The 22,783-nt window shown below is 39.1% G+C and overlaps 1 protein-coding gene and 1 long non-coding RNA gene across 2 annotated transcripts; one reads left to right on the forward strand and one right to left on the reverse strand.

Moving 5' to 3' along the window:
- Positions 1-773: 773 nt before the first annotated feature.
- Positions 774-20,495, reverse strand: LOC119745835 (monocarboxylate transporter 12-like). Its single transcript, XM_038222470.1, has 4 exons — positions 19,721-20,495; positions 9,887-10,027; positions 1,465-2,286; positions 774-975 (listed from the first exon to the last, which is right to left on the reverse strand). Exons 1-4 carry the CDS (start codon positions 19,932-19,934, stop codon positions 857-859), a joined length of 1,296 nt encoding a protein of 431 aa, XP_038078398.1. The 5' UTR covers positions 19,935-20,495; the 3' UTR covers positions 774-856.
- A 74-nt stretch (positions 20,496-20,569) lies between these two features.
- Positions 20,570-22,219, forward strand: LOC119745844. The gene is made up of 2 exons (XR_005273669.1): positions 20,570-21,013; positions 21,645-22,219. It is a non-coding gene; the product is annotated as an uncharacterized LOC119745844 (long non-coding RNA).
- Positions 22,220-22,783: the final 564 nt, after the last annotated feature.

Genomic DNA, 22,783 nt, shown 5'->3' on the forward strand with positions numbered 1-22,783 from the left:
GCATCTTCCCCCAACTCTTAATCCAATAAATGTCAAACTGGCTCAGTAACATCTCTGGTCCAAGCCTCATATAGGGTGTATACACAATTTGGCTGAATGGTCACCGAGTGGTTAGTAGGGCTCATTTCACTGAAACAGATAAAACGCATTTTATTTTGGCCTAATTCTTCACATTCTTTGAACAATTTTCGTCAACTACATGCTTACCCCATACCCTGTACAACATGTTCAGTAGATTTCAGGAAGTAGGAATCTCAGTGGTCACTCAGTGGTAATTTTGCTATATCTGCCAATTTTTGTGGCCGATTTGTGGCCGATTTGGGCTGACTTTGTTTTCAACCTCGTTTCCAATAGTAAGCCCTGGGATGGGAACTTGCCTCTTGTATCCTGATGGATAGCGCAATTAGCAGGTAAAGGATTTGTATCGTGTACTTGGTGTTATTTTCAACGTGTATATCGTGTTTTCACGTTCGTGGAATTATTATGTCCACACCTTCTTAAAAATAATCCTTTTGCTTTGCAATACGCTCATATTAATATGGAATGCTCATATTAATATGAAATGTGATACTTCAAATTGGTTGGAAAATACTGTAACATTTTAAATTTGAATTTGTTTTAGTGTTTTCGTAACTCACGCCGCGACCAATTATTTCTGTTTTTACCCCAGACACCACATACAAGAACAAACGCTGATGTAAAGCACAGGCATGCACCAGACTATTCTTAATTTGCATACGTATCCAAAATTATTGGATATGCAAATGATCCAATACCAGGGTGAGAGAAAAGGTAGTGGTGGGATCGGAGCGTAGGCCTACTGCTCGACACCCTGGTAACGAGGTTGAGGTTGTGCCTATTTGGCGCTGTCATGGAAGTACCTCAGCAGTGCGAGTGGGACAATGGGCAGGGCCTGAACAACGCCTACCATCGTAAAGCTAACAGTATAACTTCCCGTTAGGTCGTACAGCAAGCCTGAAGAAAAAAAGAAAAGAAAAAAAAACAAGTTGCGCACAGAACAAAGGCTTCAGAGGTACTCTTCAAAATGCAATACTGATATCAATAATTACATGATTCCTAAATGGAATAGATTAAAAGTATACATGTATTCAAGCTGCATGGCATAGGCGAAAAGTGTACATGTAGATTTTCATTTTGCATTGGGTTTTTTTTGTAAATGGTAACTGTCTGGTTCTGTTTCTGTACTTAGTGTTTGTTTTTGACAACGACTATAGGGCCTATGGCCACTGATGTAAGTATATACTGACTTTAATTCTAACTGTCATTTGGTGACTTTGTTGTCTTTGGTCAAGTTGTTAACTTCAATCATTTTGCTTTGTGTACACTACATTTTGTGGGGAAATTCAGTTTTCACGGCGGGTAGCGTTAGTCAAGTTGTTAACTTCAATCATTTTGCTTTAATTTAATACCATGATCTTCAAAGAAAGGCATGCGGAATCTTACCAGGAAAAAATCCCATAGTGAATGCCAAAGTTGATGTAAGCAGCGCCATCCATGCGAAGGCACCCGACAGCAACTCTACACCCAATATAAGCTTAATCAGAACATCAGTCTGACAGGTAATAAGGCCGCCACAAAATAACACCATCGATGCAGATACCATCATTGCCCAATAGGATGTGAGCCAAGGAGTTGCACAGTACGTAGCAGAGCCAATGATGATGAACGTGCCCGTCAAACTCCAGCTAGAAATCACTCCGCGGTCAGTGAGAGGTCCCTGGCAGACTTTGGCGACCAGGCTGCCCACCCCTCCGACTGCCACGAACAATCCCGCGTCCTCAGTGGAAAACCCGTTGGATTGCGCTTGCGACACGAAGTAGATTATCCACATATCGTCAGCAAATATGGTACAGCACATCAAGAGTGCCAGGGCCCAGAAGCGTGCATTAACCAACAGCCTTAAATCAAAGTTCCAGAGAAGACTCTCGCGTAATTCACTGCAACGGTGCGCAAGATTAGTCTGGTTCGTTTGAGAATTGGATTCCTGATCAGAGATTCTCTGATACTCCGTTGACTGGGGCTTATCCTGGTTTGAAGTGACGAGGAGGGCCCCACACATGGCAAAGTGCAAGCAGATCCCGCCAATAAGCATCATACTCCCTCGCCATCCGTAGGTGTCGAGTAAAAGCTGAACCAGAGGTGCGAACACGAAGAGTCCAATGGAGTAACCGGTCCGGCCGATGCCGCTGGCGGTCGCGTAGTTCTTGGTAAAGCGTCGACCTACAGCCTCCTTGGCGACAACGCACGATACTTCCAAACCGACACCTGACGTATAGAAAAAGTATAAATATTTCCATGTTTTCATGTACGATGCATTTTAGATTGAAATGTAATTGCTGTTAACAAAGAGTGGTTTTTACAACTTGTATCATTTGGAAAAAGTCAATAGATGAAACGGTAGTTTCATGAGACTGATAGATTTCAACATTCAACGCACTGAATTACTTGTACCTGTAGGAAATGTGAGTTTTTAAAAACGTATTATTTATTTGATCGATCATAGTTTGTCATAATGTCCGTTCTCATAGATATGGGCCCTATAACATTACAATGGAATTGTATTTATTATAAATTTAAGCATGAAGTAAAGCAAACAAAAACAACACATGAACTGAACTAGACGCATGGCGTTTGTTTTTGTGAATTTATATATTATTTGGTTGTTCGTGTTTTGTTCAGGTATGAATGTCAATTTTAAAATAACAGAAGTAACGAATTCGGATTACTTTAGCAGTTGTCAGTTTTAAGTAATTGTTTAATTATTCCAACGTGTGTTATTCAAAAAATTGTATACTCCACAAGTTCCTCATTCCAACATAGTAACATAAGTGGTCAGAGCCCCTAACCATTGACAGCAAATACAAATGTAGTTGAGTGAATTTGGCCCATTTTACAAACTATAATACGATTCTGGAACCATGCATGGAAAATGCCATGCAAACTCGGGGGGATGCAAAATTAATCTTCCTGTCAACAAGACTAGTCAGCAAGCTCATGTAACGGCCTTTGGCAGATTTGATAGAGACAGCAAATAGTGGTTGAATTTTCACGGTTTCACGGGGTTGAGCCCTATCACCCAATGAAAGAGCACATGTAATGTATTTATTAATGCAATCCTTAAAAATGCAGCTTTGTGTCCCACTTGACCTTATTTTCAATTATTTTTTTGCCATTTTCAAGGGTGTTTTGGTGCCTTTTTGGTTTTTATGCTTATGCAATTTCCATATTCAATAGCAAAAGTGTGATGTCATTTTAGACAGAAACCTCAACGTCACAGCTATTTTTGAGCATCAAACGTTGCCAGAATTGTGGGTGTTTTGCTGTCACAAATGTTCTTTTATTTGGCGATTCGTTGTTGTGTCAGTACATGGCAGTAGGCCAATGGGCAAACTTTTGTAACAATTGTTTTCAATGAGCAAAATTTCAGGTTCACAATTTGAACAGAAAGCCCCTACAGTGAACAGTGTCTAATTCCTTCAATGCCATCACAGCAACATCGCCCTCGGTTGTCCGGAAAAGCATGGGCAATTTTAGATGTCTAAAGAAGTGCACTTTTCAATGAAATTCACCAAAAAGGGATGTCAAATAGTTTCACACATTTAAGAGGAGTAGCAACTTCTTAAGAAAAACAAGTTGGTCTTCAGCCCAACAAGTTTTGTACGAATTGTCTATTGTTATTTTTCCCACGGCGGTGTGAAACACGTCGTGGGCTTGAGCTGCTTAGGTTGGTGGGTTGGTTAGTTGGTTGGTGGACATTTTGGGGGTGTATTATACTGTTTTATATAACCGACATACAGATCCTTGTCATTTGATTGGTGGAACTCACATCACGTGGCATTCGTTATTGCTCCCATTCACGCCGCGGCTCAAAAAGTACTATCCGCCCATGAAGAATGGGAAATACTATTCAACAGTTAGGATCATGACGTGGTATTTGTGTGCAAATGCATGCTGGTGTGCGCGTTCAGCGTTGCGCGTAGCGCGTATTGTTCCAAAGAGCCAGCGCTACAGCGTTGGGTTCAAACATTTTCGTGAAGGGGTGGTTTGGAAGAGACAAATACATTTTCCTCCAGGTTTGTATTGAAATAAAAGTTCAAATATATCAAATGACAAGGATCTATATGTCAGTTATATAAAACAAATATTGAGTGGCTTTAAATTGTGAAATGGGAGGAATATTATCGCTCGGTAAAACCTGGACTTTTCCATTTCACTCGGCTTCGCCTCGTGAAATGGAAAAGTCCAGATTTTACCTTGCGATAATATTCCTCCCATTCCACGCTGAGCCACTCAATATTTGTATACCATTCCACGCGTGTATCACAGCTTTGCCAGTGAGTTTTTTTTCAGTAACAGTGGCCGTGTCATTAAGCGCAGAGCCCTGTTTTATGGTGTTCTAAAACGGACAGGCATACATCGTGTGCGTGAGTTTGAAACGCCGAGTGTTTGAGCTTAAACGTCGTGTGTGCGAGCTTCCGTCCTGTGCGTGAGTTCAATCTCACGCACACGACGTTTCAAACTCACGCGCGCGGCGTTTCAAGCCAACCACGCGCACGACTTTTCAAACTCACGCGCACTACGGAAGCTCACACACACACAAGAAATGTGTTTGTTCACGTGTAGTTAAGTTTTCGAGTTTAAAAGTGTAGTTTCAAAATGCAAGAATTAATTTCCTTGGCTGAAATTTGGACTTAATATCCCTTTTCTAAAACTCTTGCATTTGCGACAAATCAACCCATCTTGGAAATTCCCAGTTTTTGAGTAAAATCCATATATCTATTTCGTGATAACCTTGTGGAGACGTATTCATTGTTATAACACCCCTCCCACAGATTCCGTGTCTTGATTGGCCGAGAGCGAGTCACATGTTACTTTCTAATTTTGCTATCTTTCTGTGCACGACCAAAAGTACTATGCGCATAGCAACCAAAGTACTATACCATTAGCAACCAAAGTACTATTTCCACGGCGCGGTATCTGTGTGCAAATGCATGCTGGTGTGCGCATTACGCGTTGTGCGTAGCGCGTATTATTCCAAAGAGAGGGCGCCGCAGACTTGGGTTCAAACTTTTCGTGAAGGGGTAGTTTTTAAGAGAGAAATCCATTTTCCACCAATTTTGTATTGAAATTGAAGTTTATTTCAAATGTGTTCAGATTTGAATAATTTAAAATATTAAAATCAAGCAGAATCTGTGAGTGAAGTGTTATAAAACAAATATTGAATGCTTTATCTCGTGGTGAAGTAAAACTAGCCTCCCTCGGTGATCCATGGACCATTCTATTTTCCCTCGGCTTTGCCTCGGGAAAATAGAATGGTCCATGGATCACCTCAGGAGGCTAGTTTTACTACACCACTCGAAGCATTCAATATTTGTATATTATAAAACCTCACCCACAGATTCTGTGTCTTGATTGGCCGAGAGCGAGTCACATGTTACTTTCTAATTTTGCTATCTTTCTGTGCACGGCCAAAAGTACTATGCGCATAGCAACCAAAGTACTATACCATTAGCAACCAAAGTACTATTTCCACGGCGCGGTATTTGTGTGCAAATGCATGCTGGTGTGCGCGTTGCGCGTATTATTCCAAAGACAGCGCGCCGCAGACTTGGGTTCAAACATTTCGTGAAGGGTTAGTTTTTAAGAGAGAAATATATTTTCCACCAATTTTGTGTTGAAATTGAAGTTTATTTCAACTGTGTTCAGATTTAAATAATGTAAAATATTAAAATCAAGCAGAATCTGTGGGTGAAGTGTTATAGAACAAATATTGAATGCTTTATCTCGTGGTGAAGTTTTAGATCGCACCACTACTGAACGACTTATTCATGCCTTCATTACGTCACGGCTGGATTATTGCATTAGCCTGCTTTATGGCCTTCCTGACTTTTTAATCCATAGGCTACAATTAGTTCAAAACTCAGCCGCTCGTCTTATTACCCATACTAAGAAATATCAGCACATTACCCCTGTTCTCCAAAGTCTTCACTGGATTCCTGTGGCACAGCGTATTGAGTTCAAGATCCTTATCTTGGTTTATAAAATCTTACATAAACACGCACCTGGTTATTTGTTCCCAGTTTTTGAGTAAAATCCATATATCTATTTCGTGATAACCTTGTGGAGACGTATTCATTGTTATAACACCTCACCCACAGATTCCGTGTCTTGATTGGCCGAGAGCGAGTCACATGTTACTTTCTAATTTTGCTATCTTTCTGTGCACGACCAAAAGTACTATGCGCATAGCAACCAAAGTACTATACCATTAGCAACCAAAGTACTATTTCCACGGCGCGGTATTTGTGTGCAAATGCATGCTGGTGTGCGCATTACGCGTTGTGCGTAGCGCGTATTATTCCAAAGAGAGGGCGCCGCAGACTTGGGTTCAAACTTTTCGTGAAGGGGTAGTTTTTAAGAGAGAAATCCATTTTCCACCAATTTTGTATTGAAATTGAAGTTTATTTCAAATGTGTTCAGATTTGAATAATTTAAAATATTAAAATCAAGCAGAATCTGTGAGTGAAGTGTTATAAAACAAATATTGAATGCTTTATCTCGTGGTGAAGTAAAACTAGCCTCCCTCGGTGATCCATGGACCATTCTATTTCCCTCGGCTTCGCCTCGGGAAAATAGAATGGTCCATGGATCACCTCGGGAGGCTAGTTTTACTACACCACTCGAAGCATTCAATATTTGTATATTATAACACCTCACCCACAGATTCTGTGTCTTGATTGGCCGAGAGCGAGTCACATGTTACTTTCTAATTTTGCTATCTTTCTGTGCACGGCAGAAAGTACTATGCGCATAGCAACCAAAGTACTATACCATTAGCAACCAAAGTACTATTTCCACGGCGCGGTATTTGTGTGCAAATGCATGCTGGTGTGCGCGTTGCGCGTATTATTCCAAAGACAGCGCGCCGCAGACTTGGGTTCAAACATTTCGTGAAGGGTTAGTTTTTAAGAGAGAAATATATTTTCCACCAATTTTGTGTTGAAATTGAAGTTTATTTCAACTGTGTTCAGATTTAAATAATGTAAAATATTAAAATCAAGCAGAATCTGTGGGTGAAGTGTTATAGAACAAATATTGAATGCTTTATCTCGTGGTGAAGTTTTAGATCGCACCACTACTGAACGACTTATTCATGCCTTCATTACGTCACGGCTGGATTATTGCATTAGCCTGCTTTATGGCCTTCCTGACTTTTTAATCCATAGGCTACAATTAGTTCAAAACTCAGCCGCTCGTCTTATTACCCATACTAAGAAATATCAGCACATTACCCCTGTTCTCCAAAGTCTTCACTGGATTCCTGTGGCACAGCGTATTGAGTTCAAGATCCTTATCTTGGTTTATAAAATCTTACATAAACACGCACCTGGTTATTTGTTAGATTTGTTGACAGTTCGGGAAAGTTCTATAGCCACTCGCTCCTCCAATGAAACACGCTTAGTCCAGCCCCGTTTCAATCAAAATCATTATGGCATGCGTGCCTTTTCAGCAGCAGCACCCAGTGTATGGAAAAGGCTTCCTTATTTTATTCGGAACGCACCTTCTTGTTTATCTTTTAAGTCAGCACTAAAAACGTATTACTTCCGTCAGGTTTTTAAATAACATTCATGATGATTGACTGATTGTAGTTTTAATGTATTTTTAATGAGTTTTACTTGGTATTTAAATCAATAGATTGGTGATGTATTAGTATTTTTAATGAGCTTTTTAGTGTATTTAATGACATTTGTTTTATTAACTTTGTAAAGCGCATTGAGATTGTGTCAACGATGTAATGCGCTATATAAGAATTAATTAATTAATATTATTATTATTATTAAGTAAAACTAGCCTCCCTAGGTGATCCATGGACCATTCTATTTTCCCTCGGCTTCGCCTCGGGAAAATAGATTGGTCCATGGATCACCGAGGGAGGCTAGTTTTACTACACCACTCGAAGCATTCAATATTTGTGTAATATACAAATATTGTATAATATACAAATATTGAGTGGCTCAGCGTGAAATGGGAGGAATATTATCGCAAGGTAAAATCTGGACTTTTCCATTTTACGAGGCGAAGCCGAGTGAGCTGGAAAAGTCCAGATTTTACGGAGCCAAAATATTCCTCCCATTTCACAATTTAAAGCCACTCAATATTTGTTTTATATAACTGACATATAGATCCTTGTCATTTGATATATTTGAACTTTTTTTCAATAGAAAACTGAGGGAAAATGTATTTCTCTCTTCCAAATACCCCTGCACGAAAATGAATGAACCCAACGCTGTAGCGCTGGCTCTTTGGAACAATACGCACTACGCGCAACGCTGAACGCGCACACCAGCATGCATTTGCACCACTGATCTCTATATAAAGACTGGATAGCGGATATGTATACAACATTCACACAGTAGACTTTGCATATTGACCAATTCGCCCCCGGTCTCACGAAGATGGCCGCGTATAATACGAACGTTCTACGCGTAAATACGCGCTCGTTGTATCAAAAGTTGACGCGCATTTTGGTCACGTACACATATTATGATGTTCTAAAAGGGACACATTTCCGTAGTGATTATTATTTCAAAAACGCCGAAAAAGTGATATTTGCAGCATTTTAATAACCACGACGTTAGAAAAACTGTAGTTTGGTCAGTGGTGGTGGTCAAAATATAAGTCAAGTGAACCGCGACGTTACAAAAGAAATCATGCTGTCTATAAAAACGGCAACTTGTCCTTTGTAGATCACCAGCCGGTCTCACCAATATGGCATCAAATTCATAAATTGTGCAGCTCTTTATTAGCTATCCAGTCTTTATATAGAGATCAGTGATTTGCACACAAATACCGCGTCATGATCCTATTATAACTGTTGAATAGTATTTCCCATTCCCCATGGGCGGATAGTACTTTTTGAGTGATGTGAGTTCCACCAATCAAATGACTAGGATCTGTATGTCAGTTATATAATAGAAATTATCCTGTGGAGACGTAGACAATATTTTGTTCCCTATTGTGTGCATGTCTCCAGAGGGCACGGTGTATCAGATCACAACGTTTCAAACTCGCACACACCACCAAAGCTCACACACACACACACACACACGACGAGATTCTTCTCCATAACTGTTTGTCAACATTAAAACATTTATGAACTTCAATTGTCAATACATGAATGCACAACACACTGAAGATGTGTTTTTTTTTTGTTATAACGTCATGATACAATACAATACAATTAGGCACTTATGAAGCGCCCTTCAAGGAACACAGCGATGTAAAAGGCAATATATATATGTAATAAATTACAGAACAATGAGACTCAATATCGGAACATCAGTAACAAAACAAAGTACGTACAAAGCAATACAAGAAATTAGACGAACAGGTGTGTTGAGAAGACCTTTTGAAAACGCCCCAGATTTTGGCCTCGTGGCATGGTCCAGCGGCTTGAAACACTTTATCGCCGGTACAAGTTCTGGTTTTAGGCACAGTTACAAGGGTTGAGTCTAGCGAAGAGCGAGTGGCATATTTAGGTTTGTGAAATGAAATCAGGTTTTGAAGATACTTCGGGGCTTGTGAATGAATGCATTTTTATTATGTTTACACAGCAGCAGCATAGGCGTGCATTTGAGACCACCAAATTACATTAATATTTGAAAATCAATATCAAATCAACTGTAGGAGATCTGATTTTGCTTTTTTACGGGAATCGACTTGCCATTGACAATTATCTTACTGTCATTATAGAATGTTAGTGTTTTTAAGCAAACTTTGGTTAATTTCTTGCCATAAAATCCAAAAGATAGCCCAACACCGTGTGGTTGTTCCTGCAACCCCTCTAGTGTTTTTGTTGACCTACCTGCTAAGATGTACACCACGGCAAGTTGAGCAGCTGTTTCAACAAAAGACCCAACAATCGGAGCTACGCCAATCATGATGCCACACGCCATTATGACATAACCTACGCCAAATCGTCTGTTCAATATTCCTGAAAAAGGAGCTGGCGAAAATGACAGAAAAATTATTAGCTAACTTGACTTTCTTTACTTTACTTTATTTCATCTCAATGCATTGATTTTATTTTGTTTGTTTTTTATTATGATTCATTATGAAAACAAACATCAGAATAACACCGGCAAGAGATGCAGGGGACCCACGAAAAGCACAGCTTGTCGTGAGCGAGTCCCCTGAAGATAAATAACAAAGAAGGTACAGAAATACAAGAACGATTATAAACAGGTACAGTATGAAAGCTAAACAACAACCGTAAAAAGGGGAAAAGCTTTAAGCGAAAATTGAATGATGTAAGGAAGACATGTACCTTGTATGTACAAGCCAGCACACAATACTAAAAGGAACATGTCAAAAAAGGCATAGCTGGAAATGTAAAATAATGCAATATCGCATGAATTAAGAAAGAAATGCCTAAGCTGAACTATAAAAAGGTTAGTAAAAGGTTAGAAATGTTTAAACAGTAAGAGTATACAATAATATTAATTTAAAGTAACATTATAAACATAAACAAAAACTGGTGAGTGCTTGACACCAGTCTATCAAGAAAACAACCATAAGCTAAATAAAAACAACAACATGACAAGTCAATAACAATACCATTAATCGATCCAGAATTTCGCCATAACGTAGCAATGTACTCGGGGAATTATATAGGAATTAACTATAATTAATAATCTTAAAATTAATGTGGCCTGACGTTGCGAACTTAGCAAGTTCTTCTTCAGAGGCTAAAACAGAAAATAATTAATAATATATAATTAATAATGTACGTCCCCAAAAGGTAACATACAACCGGGAAATCCCTAACAGTCCTAAATCCTCTAATTTTAATACCATTTTAAAGGCGTACATTTTAAGGCGTAATCTAAAAAGGATGGTTCTTTCCGCCTCATTAAAAATCAGTACAGCAATTCAGCTGATACGGCCTTAATGTTATATGGCCTCTATAGTTCTTCAAGATTATTAATATTTGCAGTACCTATAGCTGCTGAGCATAGGAAACATCTGCGATTCACCATATTTGGATTCACTTGGTGATCTCCCACAAAACAATCGATTTTTTTTTTGGGGGGGGGGGATTTCATTCGGATTCAAATCTTGTGGAGATCTCAGAGGTGGCAGCAAGTCATTTTAAGTCCAAGTCAAGTCACAAGTCATTGTTTGCAAGTCCAAGTCAAGTCACAAGTCATTAGGTCGAGTAACAAGTCAAGTCACAAGTCATTAGGTCCAGTCACAAGTCAAGTCACAAGTCATTTGGTCTAAACACAAGTCAAGTCACAAGTATCTTTGTCCAAGAACACGTCAAGTTGCTCATTATTTTGTCCAGCTGTAATAAGCTAAAAGAACCTGGCGTCAACTTACGAGTTATTTTGAACATGCCTCCTTAATTCCCCTTTTCAATGTGTTGCCATTACTATTCTTGTAGTTTATTACATATCTGTCGGATATTAGCCCTTTGTATACTTTAATAAATTTACTTTACATTGTAGAAATAAATGTTGGAATGACATGAAAAAAAGACTTCGCTCACTCGATTACATGTAGTATACTAACACTTTATTGTTCAATTGTCATGTATACTAAACGCCTACCAATGGGTTAGGCTATCCGGTATTTTACATGCAATTGACAAAGGCCTGCTTTCTTTTCATGAAAGGTTCCTTTCAAAGTTTGTTCAACCATTACGTCTGACTTTGGTTGGTAACAAGTCATTTTTTGCAATCCCAAGTCAAGTCACAAGTCATTGTTTGCAAGTCCAAGTCAAGTCACAAGTCAAAGCTGGTATTTACAAGTCAAGTCAAAAGTAACAAAAATAGCGACTCGAGTCCGACTCGAGTCCAAGTCACATGACTCGAGTCAGCAACTCTGAAAGATCTTCTATTCTACATTCGAAGGCAGAAAATACCATTGCTTCGATCAGCAAACTGTTATGGTCCATGTAGTTGCTCTTTTTCTGAAATATTCAGTCCATATTGTGCACAAACAATGCATATATATTATGCATGCAACACAGTATTATATTATGCTGCATGCACATTAGTATGGTGCTAGACGTTATGATTAATAAAACCTTCTGGCTGAGGCGTGCACACAAAACCTTTCTATGTTTGCTAAGGTTTACCTTGTCTGCCTATATGTGAGTTATCAGAAATGTACTGAATATCTCGGAAAGAAGCAACTACAGGGTGAGTCAGACAAAACGCGGAACCCAAACCCCAAAAAATATATTTCATATTTAAAAAAATATGTAGCACCAAAAATAATAATGACTGGAAAGCCAATTTCATAAGCTACTTTAAGATGAAACAATACTGAAATTGCTCAATCCGTTTAAAGAATATCACCATTCAAACACAACGACCCTAAAACCTTTCTCGTCCAAAAAACCAAAAATTATTGTGTGTTTTGACTGTTTGGAACAACAAAGAAAATGACACAGAATACTTGTTTCAACAACTGTCACCACCTGTAGTGCACAATATCATTATTAACAACCCCGGTTAGGCAAACAATATAATTTATAAAATCTACTTTTTTTAAAAGACGGGCCTTCAAAAAGACTTTGTTGAATATTTAAACGTTTAAACTGAGATTTTATCGCTGGTGATGTTTAAAGACAATTGTGACGACGATTCTTGAAATCGCATTTTTTTTTGGACGAGACAGGTTTTAGGGCCATTGTGTTTAAATGGTGATATGCTTTGAACGGATTGACCAATTTCAGTATTTTGTTCATCTAAGGCCAACAAAAAAATAAGTCGGTCTCTGGTCAGCGCGCGCGTCGATTTTAATCATGCGTGTCGATCTTTTTTTTTTTTCAAAATGTTCCGTGGTAGCTCCAACAGCGCCCTCTATTTCCGCACCTCCTCAATTTTTTTTAACCAAAGAGCACCAAGGAATGGGAAATTGCACCAAGGCAAATGATCGAAAGTACCAAGGCAAATTATGGAGGACACCAATGCACATGAGGACACCAAAAAAACAAAATAGTACCTACCTTGTATGTACAATCCAAGCTTTAAGAAAAAAAAAAGAAAAAAAAAAAAAAAAGCCGCGTGGCCGCGTCAATTCCGGAACTTTGGTCTGACCAGAGACCGAATATATATTTTTTTGGCCTAAAAGTAGCTTATGAAATTGGCTTTCCAGTCATGATTACGTTTGGTGCTACATATTTTTTTAAACATGAAATATAATTTTTGGGGTTTGGGTTCCGCTTTTTTTGGACTCACCCTGTACAAGGGAAAAGGCCAAGATGTCTTCTATCCAGTTGTAAATAATGTCACTACGTCATTGCAATGGATGACCTGAGCAAACAAGGCCTCTACGAAAGAGGTCAAATGCAGCACTTTATTTGAGACACCATTGATAGTGCCAGTTAGAAGTCTGTCTGACTGGAAGCATTGTAATGTGCAATAAACCTGCCCCGTAGTGTACGGGGCGCCCTTTATGACTTAATTACCAAACGAATAAAGACAAAACGAATAAATATCAGACCACAAATAAATATACAACCACATGAATAAATGTAAGACCAAACGAATACAGATAAGGACAAACGAATAAATATATGACCCAACGAATAAATATAAGACCTAATGAATAAATAGAGGACCAAATCGAAATTGATAATGATCCGAGAGCTATAATATGGACTTCACTCACTCGTTGCAATACTGACCTAATGGTCAGTATTGGTAATTTGTTTTGTGCTAAATGGTCACCTAGTGGTTAGTAGGGCTCATTTCACTGAAACAGATTAAACGCATTTTATTTTGGCCAAATTCTTCACATTCTTTTAACAATTTTCGTCAATTACATGCTTATACAGCCCATACCCTGTACAACATTTTCAGTAGATTTCAGGAAGTGGGAATCTCAGTGGTCACTCAGTGGTCATTTTGCTATATCTGCCAAATTTTGTGGCCGATTTCAGTCAAAGTTGAGCAGGATCTTCCTTGACCTATGTCCTATCTTAAGTAACCACCATGTAGGGTCAAAGGTCACCTAGTGGACTCCAGTGGTCATTTTTTGGCAAATGTGCAAATAAGTTCTTTTCTCACGTTTGTTCCAACGATTCATACAAGGCTTGGTCAGTTATACCGTGTTGGCAGTTCCTAATTTAAAAGCACGTCTGCAGACGACTCCAAACAAAAGAACGAAGGGTTGGTATATATATCCACGAGACGTGTGCCATTAAACAGACCATTATATTATCCGCGACAGGCTAATGTAAAGATGTATTTTTGAACATAGCATAGATAATAGTATGGCCCTGTGGGATCAAAAACGAATCAGACGCAATGGTTGCGTACACGTTCTTCACTTTGATTCAAGTGTAAGTACGTTACGGACGCGAACGATCTTTACTGACATCTTTGACATGTTCAAGCGGGAGCTAGACATGTATAGGGAAAGCATTTGATCGTGATGGAGTCTAGATCCTTATCCAAGTCCTTCTGAATTGGAGGAAATAGATCGACTCAGAGAGGTAACTACATGTATTTTATATATTATTTTGTTTATCTACCAAAGGCACATCCATAGATTATTACAAAAAAATACAAAAGTCTGACACTAAGCCCCGCAAGTCTTTAATCATCACTGTCTTCCTCTTCATTTGCCACTTCATCTTGTTGGAACAGTCCGTCAAATTTGGTCCGGTGTTTATGCATTACTCTGTTCAGGGCTTCGTTCACTGTAATGCCTTTATTTACTCTTTCTTCGAGATCTTCCACAATACCTTGAATGAGTATCATGCCCTTTCAGATATGTAGGTAACTTGACAAAAAAATCCTTGTAGGTGTCGAAAAAGATTTGCTTGACTGTCTAGAGTGTCTTCCTATTGGTTTTTCCCTTGGCTTAATTGATCTCCACCCATACCGCCGTTGACGTACATTTCATCTTTTTCACTCCACACTTCCCCAGTCACATTTTTGGCATCTTCCAACCAGTCTCGGTATGTTGCATTGTCGTCTTCCATTTCAGAACTAGACTCATCCTCATCCGATAATTGGTCTTCCTCTTCCTCTGTTCCGGTTTCCAAATCGTCTTCCTCGAAATCTTCGTCCTCATCCTGGTAAATTCAGTTCCACGGTTTTCTATTTCCGAATCTTCAGAATTATCCATGTTCGAATTTTCAGATTGAATAGTTTCAGTTTCAAGATCATCTGTTATGAACTGTTATGTTGAAGCGCGACGCGATGGAAGTTGTGCCATAGACGTAGCCAGACAGGGGGGGGGGGTATGGAGGGTATCCCCCCCCCACCCACCCAATATTTTGTAAAGACAGCCCTCTTCCATTCAAATCCCCTTTTTTTCACAAGCGCATGAAAATGCTTGAAAGCTGCCTTCATGTAACACTACACAAAAAAATGAACCCTGACTGAATTCATATTAAACCAATTAAATAATTACATATAGCTTAAAACTATTATTTCAGTTTAAAAAACATGCAATGTTAAAATGTGAATTAAACTTAATTTATTAAGTTTCATCCACACAAAGAAAATGAGTAAAGACAACATCATATATAATTGAGTTAATGATACATAAAGTATTTGGATATCACTCATAAAACAGATTCATCATGTGCACTTAATTCATTTCAGTGCTAAATACTTAAATACATAACTTGTAAATGGAACGTGCAGTATTTACGTCATAAAAAGACAACAAAACTAAGTAAAGCTGATATCGATAAAAGAGTCCTTAATTATAAGTAAGTTTTGATTAGCAAGTTTGAGTAATAAACACGTAAATCGCAAGGAGTGCATGGGTATAACTTAAAGTCTTTTTGTCTTCAATGATAAATTTAATTTTCAATAAAAAATGTTAAAATATTAGTTTAAGTATATTTGACATTAAATTGCTTTTCGTGCGAACATAGTATATAGTTTTTTTTTCGGGGAGGGGTGTATTATGTCCAACCTAGCAGCAGGAGTAGTACGATGAGTTCTGAGTGTTATGGAGATTATATGGCATGGCATTGCGCATTCAGTGAATGCCCGCGGAGTCTTGTCTTTAGTGAGTAAATCAGTGGCGTATCCAGTAGGGGGGCGGGGGGCACTTTGCCCCCCCTGGCGAATTTTTTTGACAATTTTTTTTTTCAGCAATGATTTGAAGTGTTTATAGAGTTCTTCTGACATCAATCCTACCAAAGAAAACCCGCTCAACAACCATTACAATGCGCCGTGAAATTGTCCATATAATAATATAGTATACATAATAATGGTAAGTTTTGAAGAGCGCCCCCATTTGGAAGATAGGTACCAGACCCCCTCCCCCTCCCCCTCCCCCCCCCCCCCCCCCCCCTCCCCCCTCCCCCTCCCCCTCCCCCCCCCCCCCCCCCCGCTTTTTGATTTTACGGAGGGCAAGTGTCCGGAGAAAAAAAACATGTCCACATTTCGGCGCGGATGTGCGGTTGCCCCCCCCCCCCCGACATCAAAAGCTGGATACGCTGCTGGAGTAAATGCAAACAGTGCACACGTTCTTTCACTAGTGCTGTCGATATTGAATATGAAAATTGAACTTGGAACTTCGATAATGTTGACCAAGATTATGTTGTGATAAGTGAGGATACCCTGAAGTATGTAGCAACACTACAATTTGGTAAATCTAACGACGTAGCAGATAATTCCATCCTTGTATTCATTTAATGATACTAGATTCCCTTGGAATGTGAATTACGATTACTTAAAGAGGTTGTGGAATGCTCGTAGACATATCCGTCATTTTTCGGGTATATGTAGCCTAAGGTGTGATGAAATAAAAACGACTATTGTTTCTGTCATAAAATGAGTACAAAAGGTACTTTTGAGAGCTGTTTTTTTAAGTCCTGTCATGCCTGTTTCGACCCGAACGTGCAATTTGGGTAAAAGTCGTCGTTGCGGGCAGCAAACAAAACACAGTAAATCGTGACGTAATTAACAGGACTCCCGATGCAGAGTTGCATAAACGAGTCCTGTTTATTACGTCACGATTTACTGTGTGGGCGCTACATTTCAGCATATTCTCGTTTAGATTATCGTTTTCCAAGTTGTATTTTTCTATTCCTTCCTCCATGGTACAATTATAGGTCCTTGCTATACAACCATGTCCAAGTAATATATTATAGTGCATGCAGCAAACCTTAATGTCTGGAAAAGCAATAAATATAAGGTTTCAACTGTACAAAGTGTACGTTACATCATTAGAGCAAGGACAAGCTCTATGGTTGCATTAACATATTAAGATAGCATGCACATGCATGGCCTTGTGCAGGGCCAGGGCCCTGACCACAGTTTCCCCACATACACTTTGTTACGCAACGTTACGTAAATCTCACTGATAGCTGAGCTAGGCAAGGCCACTGGGCCGTTGACCACCAGTGATTGTTTGCTCTCTCATTGGTTGTATCTATCAGTGCACAAACCATCGGCGCTGTTGTCTTATTGGCTCATTCTGGTTTGTACACGAACCATCGGTACCGATGGTTCGTGTACATTCAATTAAATGTCACTTCTATCGAGAGTGTCCGAGTAATGAAGGGTGAAACGTGACCCTGCTAGTTTTCATTTTTTCGACACTTTTGTGGTTGCTCATACCCCATCGGACCATTTTATGGGGAAATTAAGCAAAAAATATGTATATTGACTTGTCATGACCCCTTAAAGTTATGCAAATCCAAAGAAATCGGCCATAAAATGTGAATAGTTGCAGAAATCTTCATAAAGCAAAATCAGACAATTTGCATTGAGCTACGGAGCTAAATTTTCACTTGACACTAGTTTATAGTTCATATTTAAAGGAAATTAAATCAGTTTTTATTTTTGTTGAATGTTTTTATGAATAAATACTGACAATTGTGTCAAAATTGACATGAAATTTACGATTCCTGTGTTCAGCAATTCGGAAACTAAGGATTGCCGTCGATTGCTGCCTAAAGTCTTCTTATTTCTAATAGAGCAACTTGTTTGCATAATTTTGGTACCAAATTTAGCTGCGACAACCTGCGATACACGATTTTAGAGCAGTTTTTCTGAAGCGATCACCGTACGTTTTCGCCCCTTTTCTGAACTCCATATTACATGTGGCGCGCTTCACTGAGAAACACGACACCCGAGCAAGGCTGCGCTCGCCGGAAAAGTCGGTGTTGTGTAATATGATACCCCTATTAGATGTCTGATTGCGCAGTTGAAATTACAATGTACTTGGTGTCTCAAATACTTGGTGTCTCATCAACATATCACGTGCTTTATTTTCAATTATTGCATAGAGTAAATATGTACAACTCTGCTGCTTAACCGATTTGATTTAAAACTATTTTTTGACGCGCTCATATATTGTACAAGCATTATTGTAAACTGTTAAATGGACATAACAAACTGGCGTGAATAATTTACAGTAAATAAAACGCCAAAAAAAAATAACAGGTAAAAAAAGAATGAGAGCCAGTCCTTAAGTTCAATCAAAATACATTTTCTTTATTTGTTCATGATCCTAACACAACAAGAAATTTTGTTTAAAACAGGTCTATTCTACTCTTCCGAAATTTGTTTAGGCTACTCGTTAGATTCCGAAATATTATATTCGGGAACAAGGATCGAACGTGGCATCATTATGGTTAAGGAGAATGAGAAAACATTGTTGCATAATGACATACAAAAATCATTTAAATACAATTGTATAACAATTTCAGAACTTAAAATTAAATTATAAAAGTTATATGAACATTCTCCTCATTAAAAAAACAGTGTAAATGTGCGTATTATGTCAGCCAATCAAAATTCAGCGTTTTAATGACGTCACAGCGTTTGGAAATTATGCTCACTGTCTTTCTCGGGTCAGAAAACCCCTAGATGCTTAATATTAGTCCAATCAGCGACTCGAACCAATTTTGGCGCAGTTTGACCTTGACCCGGCCCACTGTGCGCGCTCCCGCTGTGGTCAGCCGGCTCCCCGTAGCCATTCCCCCGTAGTTCAGCTATGCTAGCCCGGTCTTGTCATAAACACTATCCTTGGTGCATAGTGCCTCGATTGACCTTGGATACCCGATACGCCACATGCACACTTTGGTTCAAACTGTAGTGCGGCCTGGTACACTTGCTGGCCCCGTCCAGTTACCGTTGCCTCCCGGTCACCGTAGCGGACCGCTCCCGCTTCGGTCTGGCCGTCGATAACCCGTACCGTGCCGGTGCCCACTCAGTTCGTATTGGTTGACATGGTTTTGCCATTGTATAGACTTTGTAGACGCCAACCTGTTATCTCTATAACGCTACCAAAGACTATCAAAAGGAGAAACCCTATAGGTTGATGAAATCTAACAACATTATGTAAAGTGAAGAGATGAATAAATCAGTGTATTGACATGTGTGACTGTCACCCCAAAGCTCTGTTTCCCTCCAACTTATTGAATTATTGTTGACTCTAATAATGTTTCATGAACTGCTATTAGGGAACGCAACAGTATCAATTTGAACAATGCGGCTATCAATCATTCTCTGGAAAGGCTTTTCGGAGCTGAGATTTTATTTGGGCATTGTTTTTTCTCAGAGACAGGGAAAAACTTTTTGCGAAAAAAATGTGGAAAACTGAATTGAACGTGAAATTGTACCTCCGTGTTGTGTACATGCACATAGATAAAAGATTGGGGGATGATATGTCAACAACAAAAAATCGGCATGGATGGATGTTGGCCTACCTATTATTCCACTCACGGTGATAACCATTGCCGCAATCCAACCGAGGACCCAAGTATCCGACGCCAGTTGGTCTTGCAGTGTGGGCAGCATGACACCCAGACCTTTGGTGATCCCGATCCAAATCATGTTTCTGACCAACAAGGTCAGGACGGCGATCCAGCCCTGAAAGCCCCCGTCTGACACTGGTGGTTGGCCCATACCAGGCTTGGCCATGATCGTCGGTGCTGACTATATACACAGGCGACTAATCCGACAGAATGACACAAGTATTAGTGTTCCTTCGTTTTGAACGGCAGCAACCCAGGTGAAAATTCCAGTTGAAACCAGTTACAATTTCAACTGGTGTTAACTGGGATTAACTGGGATTAACTGGTGTCCAACTGGTACCTGTTCGATTCAACTGGTTTCAACTGGTAGCTCAACTGGATTCAGCAGAACCAGTTGAAACCAGTTGAACTTACCAGTTACCAACTGGCAATTCTTGTTGTGCCAACAGGAACCAGTTGAAACCAGTTGAAAAAAGAGTTTATCAACTGGCAATTCTTGTTGTGTCAACAGCCAGTTGAAACGTGTTGAAGAAACCATGGCAATTCTTGTTGTGAGATGGTCGATCATTAATTGTTTTTCAGTTTTGAGCTTATAATTGAGAACTGAAGAGAAGAATTTCAATGGGAAATTGACTTAAGATTTTCAGTAGAAAACCAGCCAACATGATTCAAGACTGCACATCATGTTTGTCGCGGTTGCGGTTCAATAATATGATGGACTCTTCCCCCCCCCCCCCCCCCCCCCCACCCGTGCAGCGATATACTGTGTGGGAATGTATTGTGCATGTACATTCCACACAACATATACTGTACATGTATATGACTTACACTGTCCAGTCTTGCGCAAGGTCACTTCATGCCCTTTGACACACGTACTAAGCTAGTGGTCAGCACACAGCATATACTGTACATGTAAATATGACCTTGCCTCAACCAGAAAAACCGTTAGGCCACATTGCGCTAGCCTGCATGCAGTTCAGTTCTACTACTCATTCAAAATGGTTAAAGACGGAGCAGGCACAAATGTACATCGTCTTCTCGAAAAAACACTGATTACATGTATTGTATTCAGTTCCAAATCCGCGTCCAAAAGCATCACACATGTCTGTAAACATACAGCTTATTAGTCAGAGTTAATATTCCTGCAGCACCATGGTCTTTGCGGAATGGGAGAGAATTTGGACAGAACCTTTCGTTTCTGGAGCCCTGTTCTTTCAAACCTACAGTTTGTTGTAGGCCTTACTGGTAAGTTTGTACTGAATGTTTCAAATACCCAGCTTTTTTTTATTCGTATCCGTTGTACAGCATAGATTCTGTCACATTTGCACTACATTTTATGTTTGATATCATTATTTGCTTAAACATGCTTAAGCTTTGTTTGTGATCAGCTGGCCATGCTGGTGAGAAAATAAAGCTCATAGTCATATCCAAGTATTATACATTTTGTACATTTACAAGCACGACTAGTCCTACATAATAAATACTCGAAGCAATCCCAATGAGGAATACATGTATATGAGTTTGGACTCCTCGTTAATTCTGTCGTATTCCCATAAAATGCAAGAAACAGCACACCTTTAATAATTTCAGGGATCAGAAAAGTATTGCATAAAGCAAGGTAAATGAAATATTGGTGGTATTAGGATACAAATTAATTGTGGATCACAATTTCTTCGGCATTGCAGAAGTTCATCAGGCTACTTTTAATAATGTTAAGACTGAACATATTAAAAGCAAAATCCTGACAAAGTGGTGGTTTCTGAAAGTACAACTAGAGCTGTCTTATTCAGCCCAGACCATCTTTGTTCTTAAGGGTTTTTTGGAGGGTTTGCTTTTCTTACTTTTTAATTTGTTTTCGGTTTGTTCTCAATGACAGGGAGCCATGGACACAACGGAACAGTCAATCGATACGTGAGGAGAGGAGTTAACTTGCAACAGAGACCGGTGCGACAGTGACGGGAAAAGGCTCAGGAGACACTGAAGAAGCACGTGTATATATAGGAACAATCTGCAGCAAATTAAGTGACTCAGAGTGTAATTGTTATAACCATTTGAAGCACGCAAACTGGATATCAAAACAGTGACGTTATTTCTGCAAGGCTTCAGTGTTACAGCTTTGATGTTTTTCATCTTTGATTCGATAAAACTTGACCAGTACATGAAAGTTCTGTGCTTCTCAGGACCTGTTTCCCCAGGTCTGTACATTTCTCCATTTTTTTGTCAATATTATGATGATCTGAGACTGAATGTTATTTGCCCTGGATTTATCAAGCCATTGAAGTTTCCTGTAAATTTACTCACCGAAATATTGAGACGAGTTTCATAATTTAAACGAATAGGCTAGCTTTACTGTTTTAGCGTGGATTGTGGCCTAATTATGAAACGAGAGGCATTAAACTCAAACCAAAACCTTCCCTCTTTTATCCTCAACATTCAAATTTACATGTAAGTTGGATTGTGGAAAATCATCTAGCCATCAAAAAAATCTTGTAAAAATCTAGTGTAAAATAACTTCCACCACCATCTTGATAGTTTTTCATGGTTCAAGACTTCTGCATCTATTTATTTGAAAAGTACGAAAGCCCATTAGCGCCACTGCAAGTATATATGTTACAGATTATGTAATTCGTTATTACGGATTATTAATTCGTTATTACGGATTATTAATTCGTTATAACGGATTATTTAATTCGTTATTACGGATTATTAATTCGTTATTACGGATTATTAATTCGTTATTACGGATTATTTAATTCGTTATTACGAATTATTAATTCGTTATTACGAATTAGGTCTGATGTTCTCACACGTGGAGAGCACGTGACCAGGGGCCTGTGTATATAGCGCCGCTAGGCGGCGCTATCTTTGCATACAACGTTTGCACTCCTGTGCCATACTTGCCGAGTAATGACTCAGAACGTATGAGTAATTCGTAATAACGAATTACTAATCCGTAATAACGAATTAAATAATCCGTAATAACGAATTAATAATCCGTAATAACGAATTAATAAT

The sequence above is a fragment of the Patiria miniata genome, unplaced genomic scaffold, assembly GCF_015706575.1.
Source record: "Patiria miniata isolate m_02_andy unplaced genomic scaffold, ASM1570657v1 HiC_scaffold_12, whole genome shotgun sequence".
Taxonomy (NCBI): Eukaryota; Metazoa; Echinodermata; class Asteroidea; order Valvatida; family Asterinidae; genus Patiria; species Patiria miniata.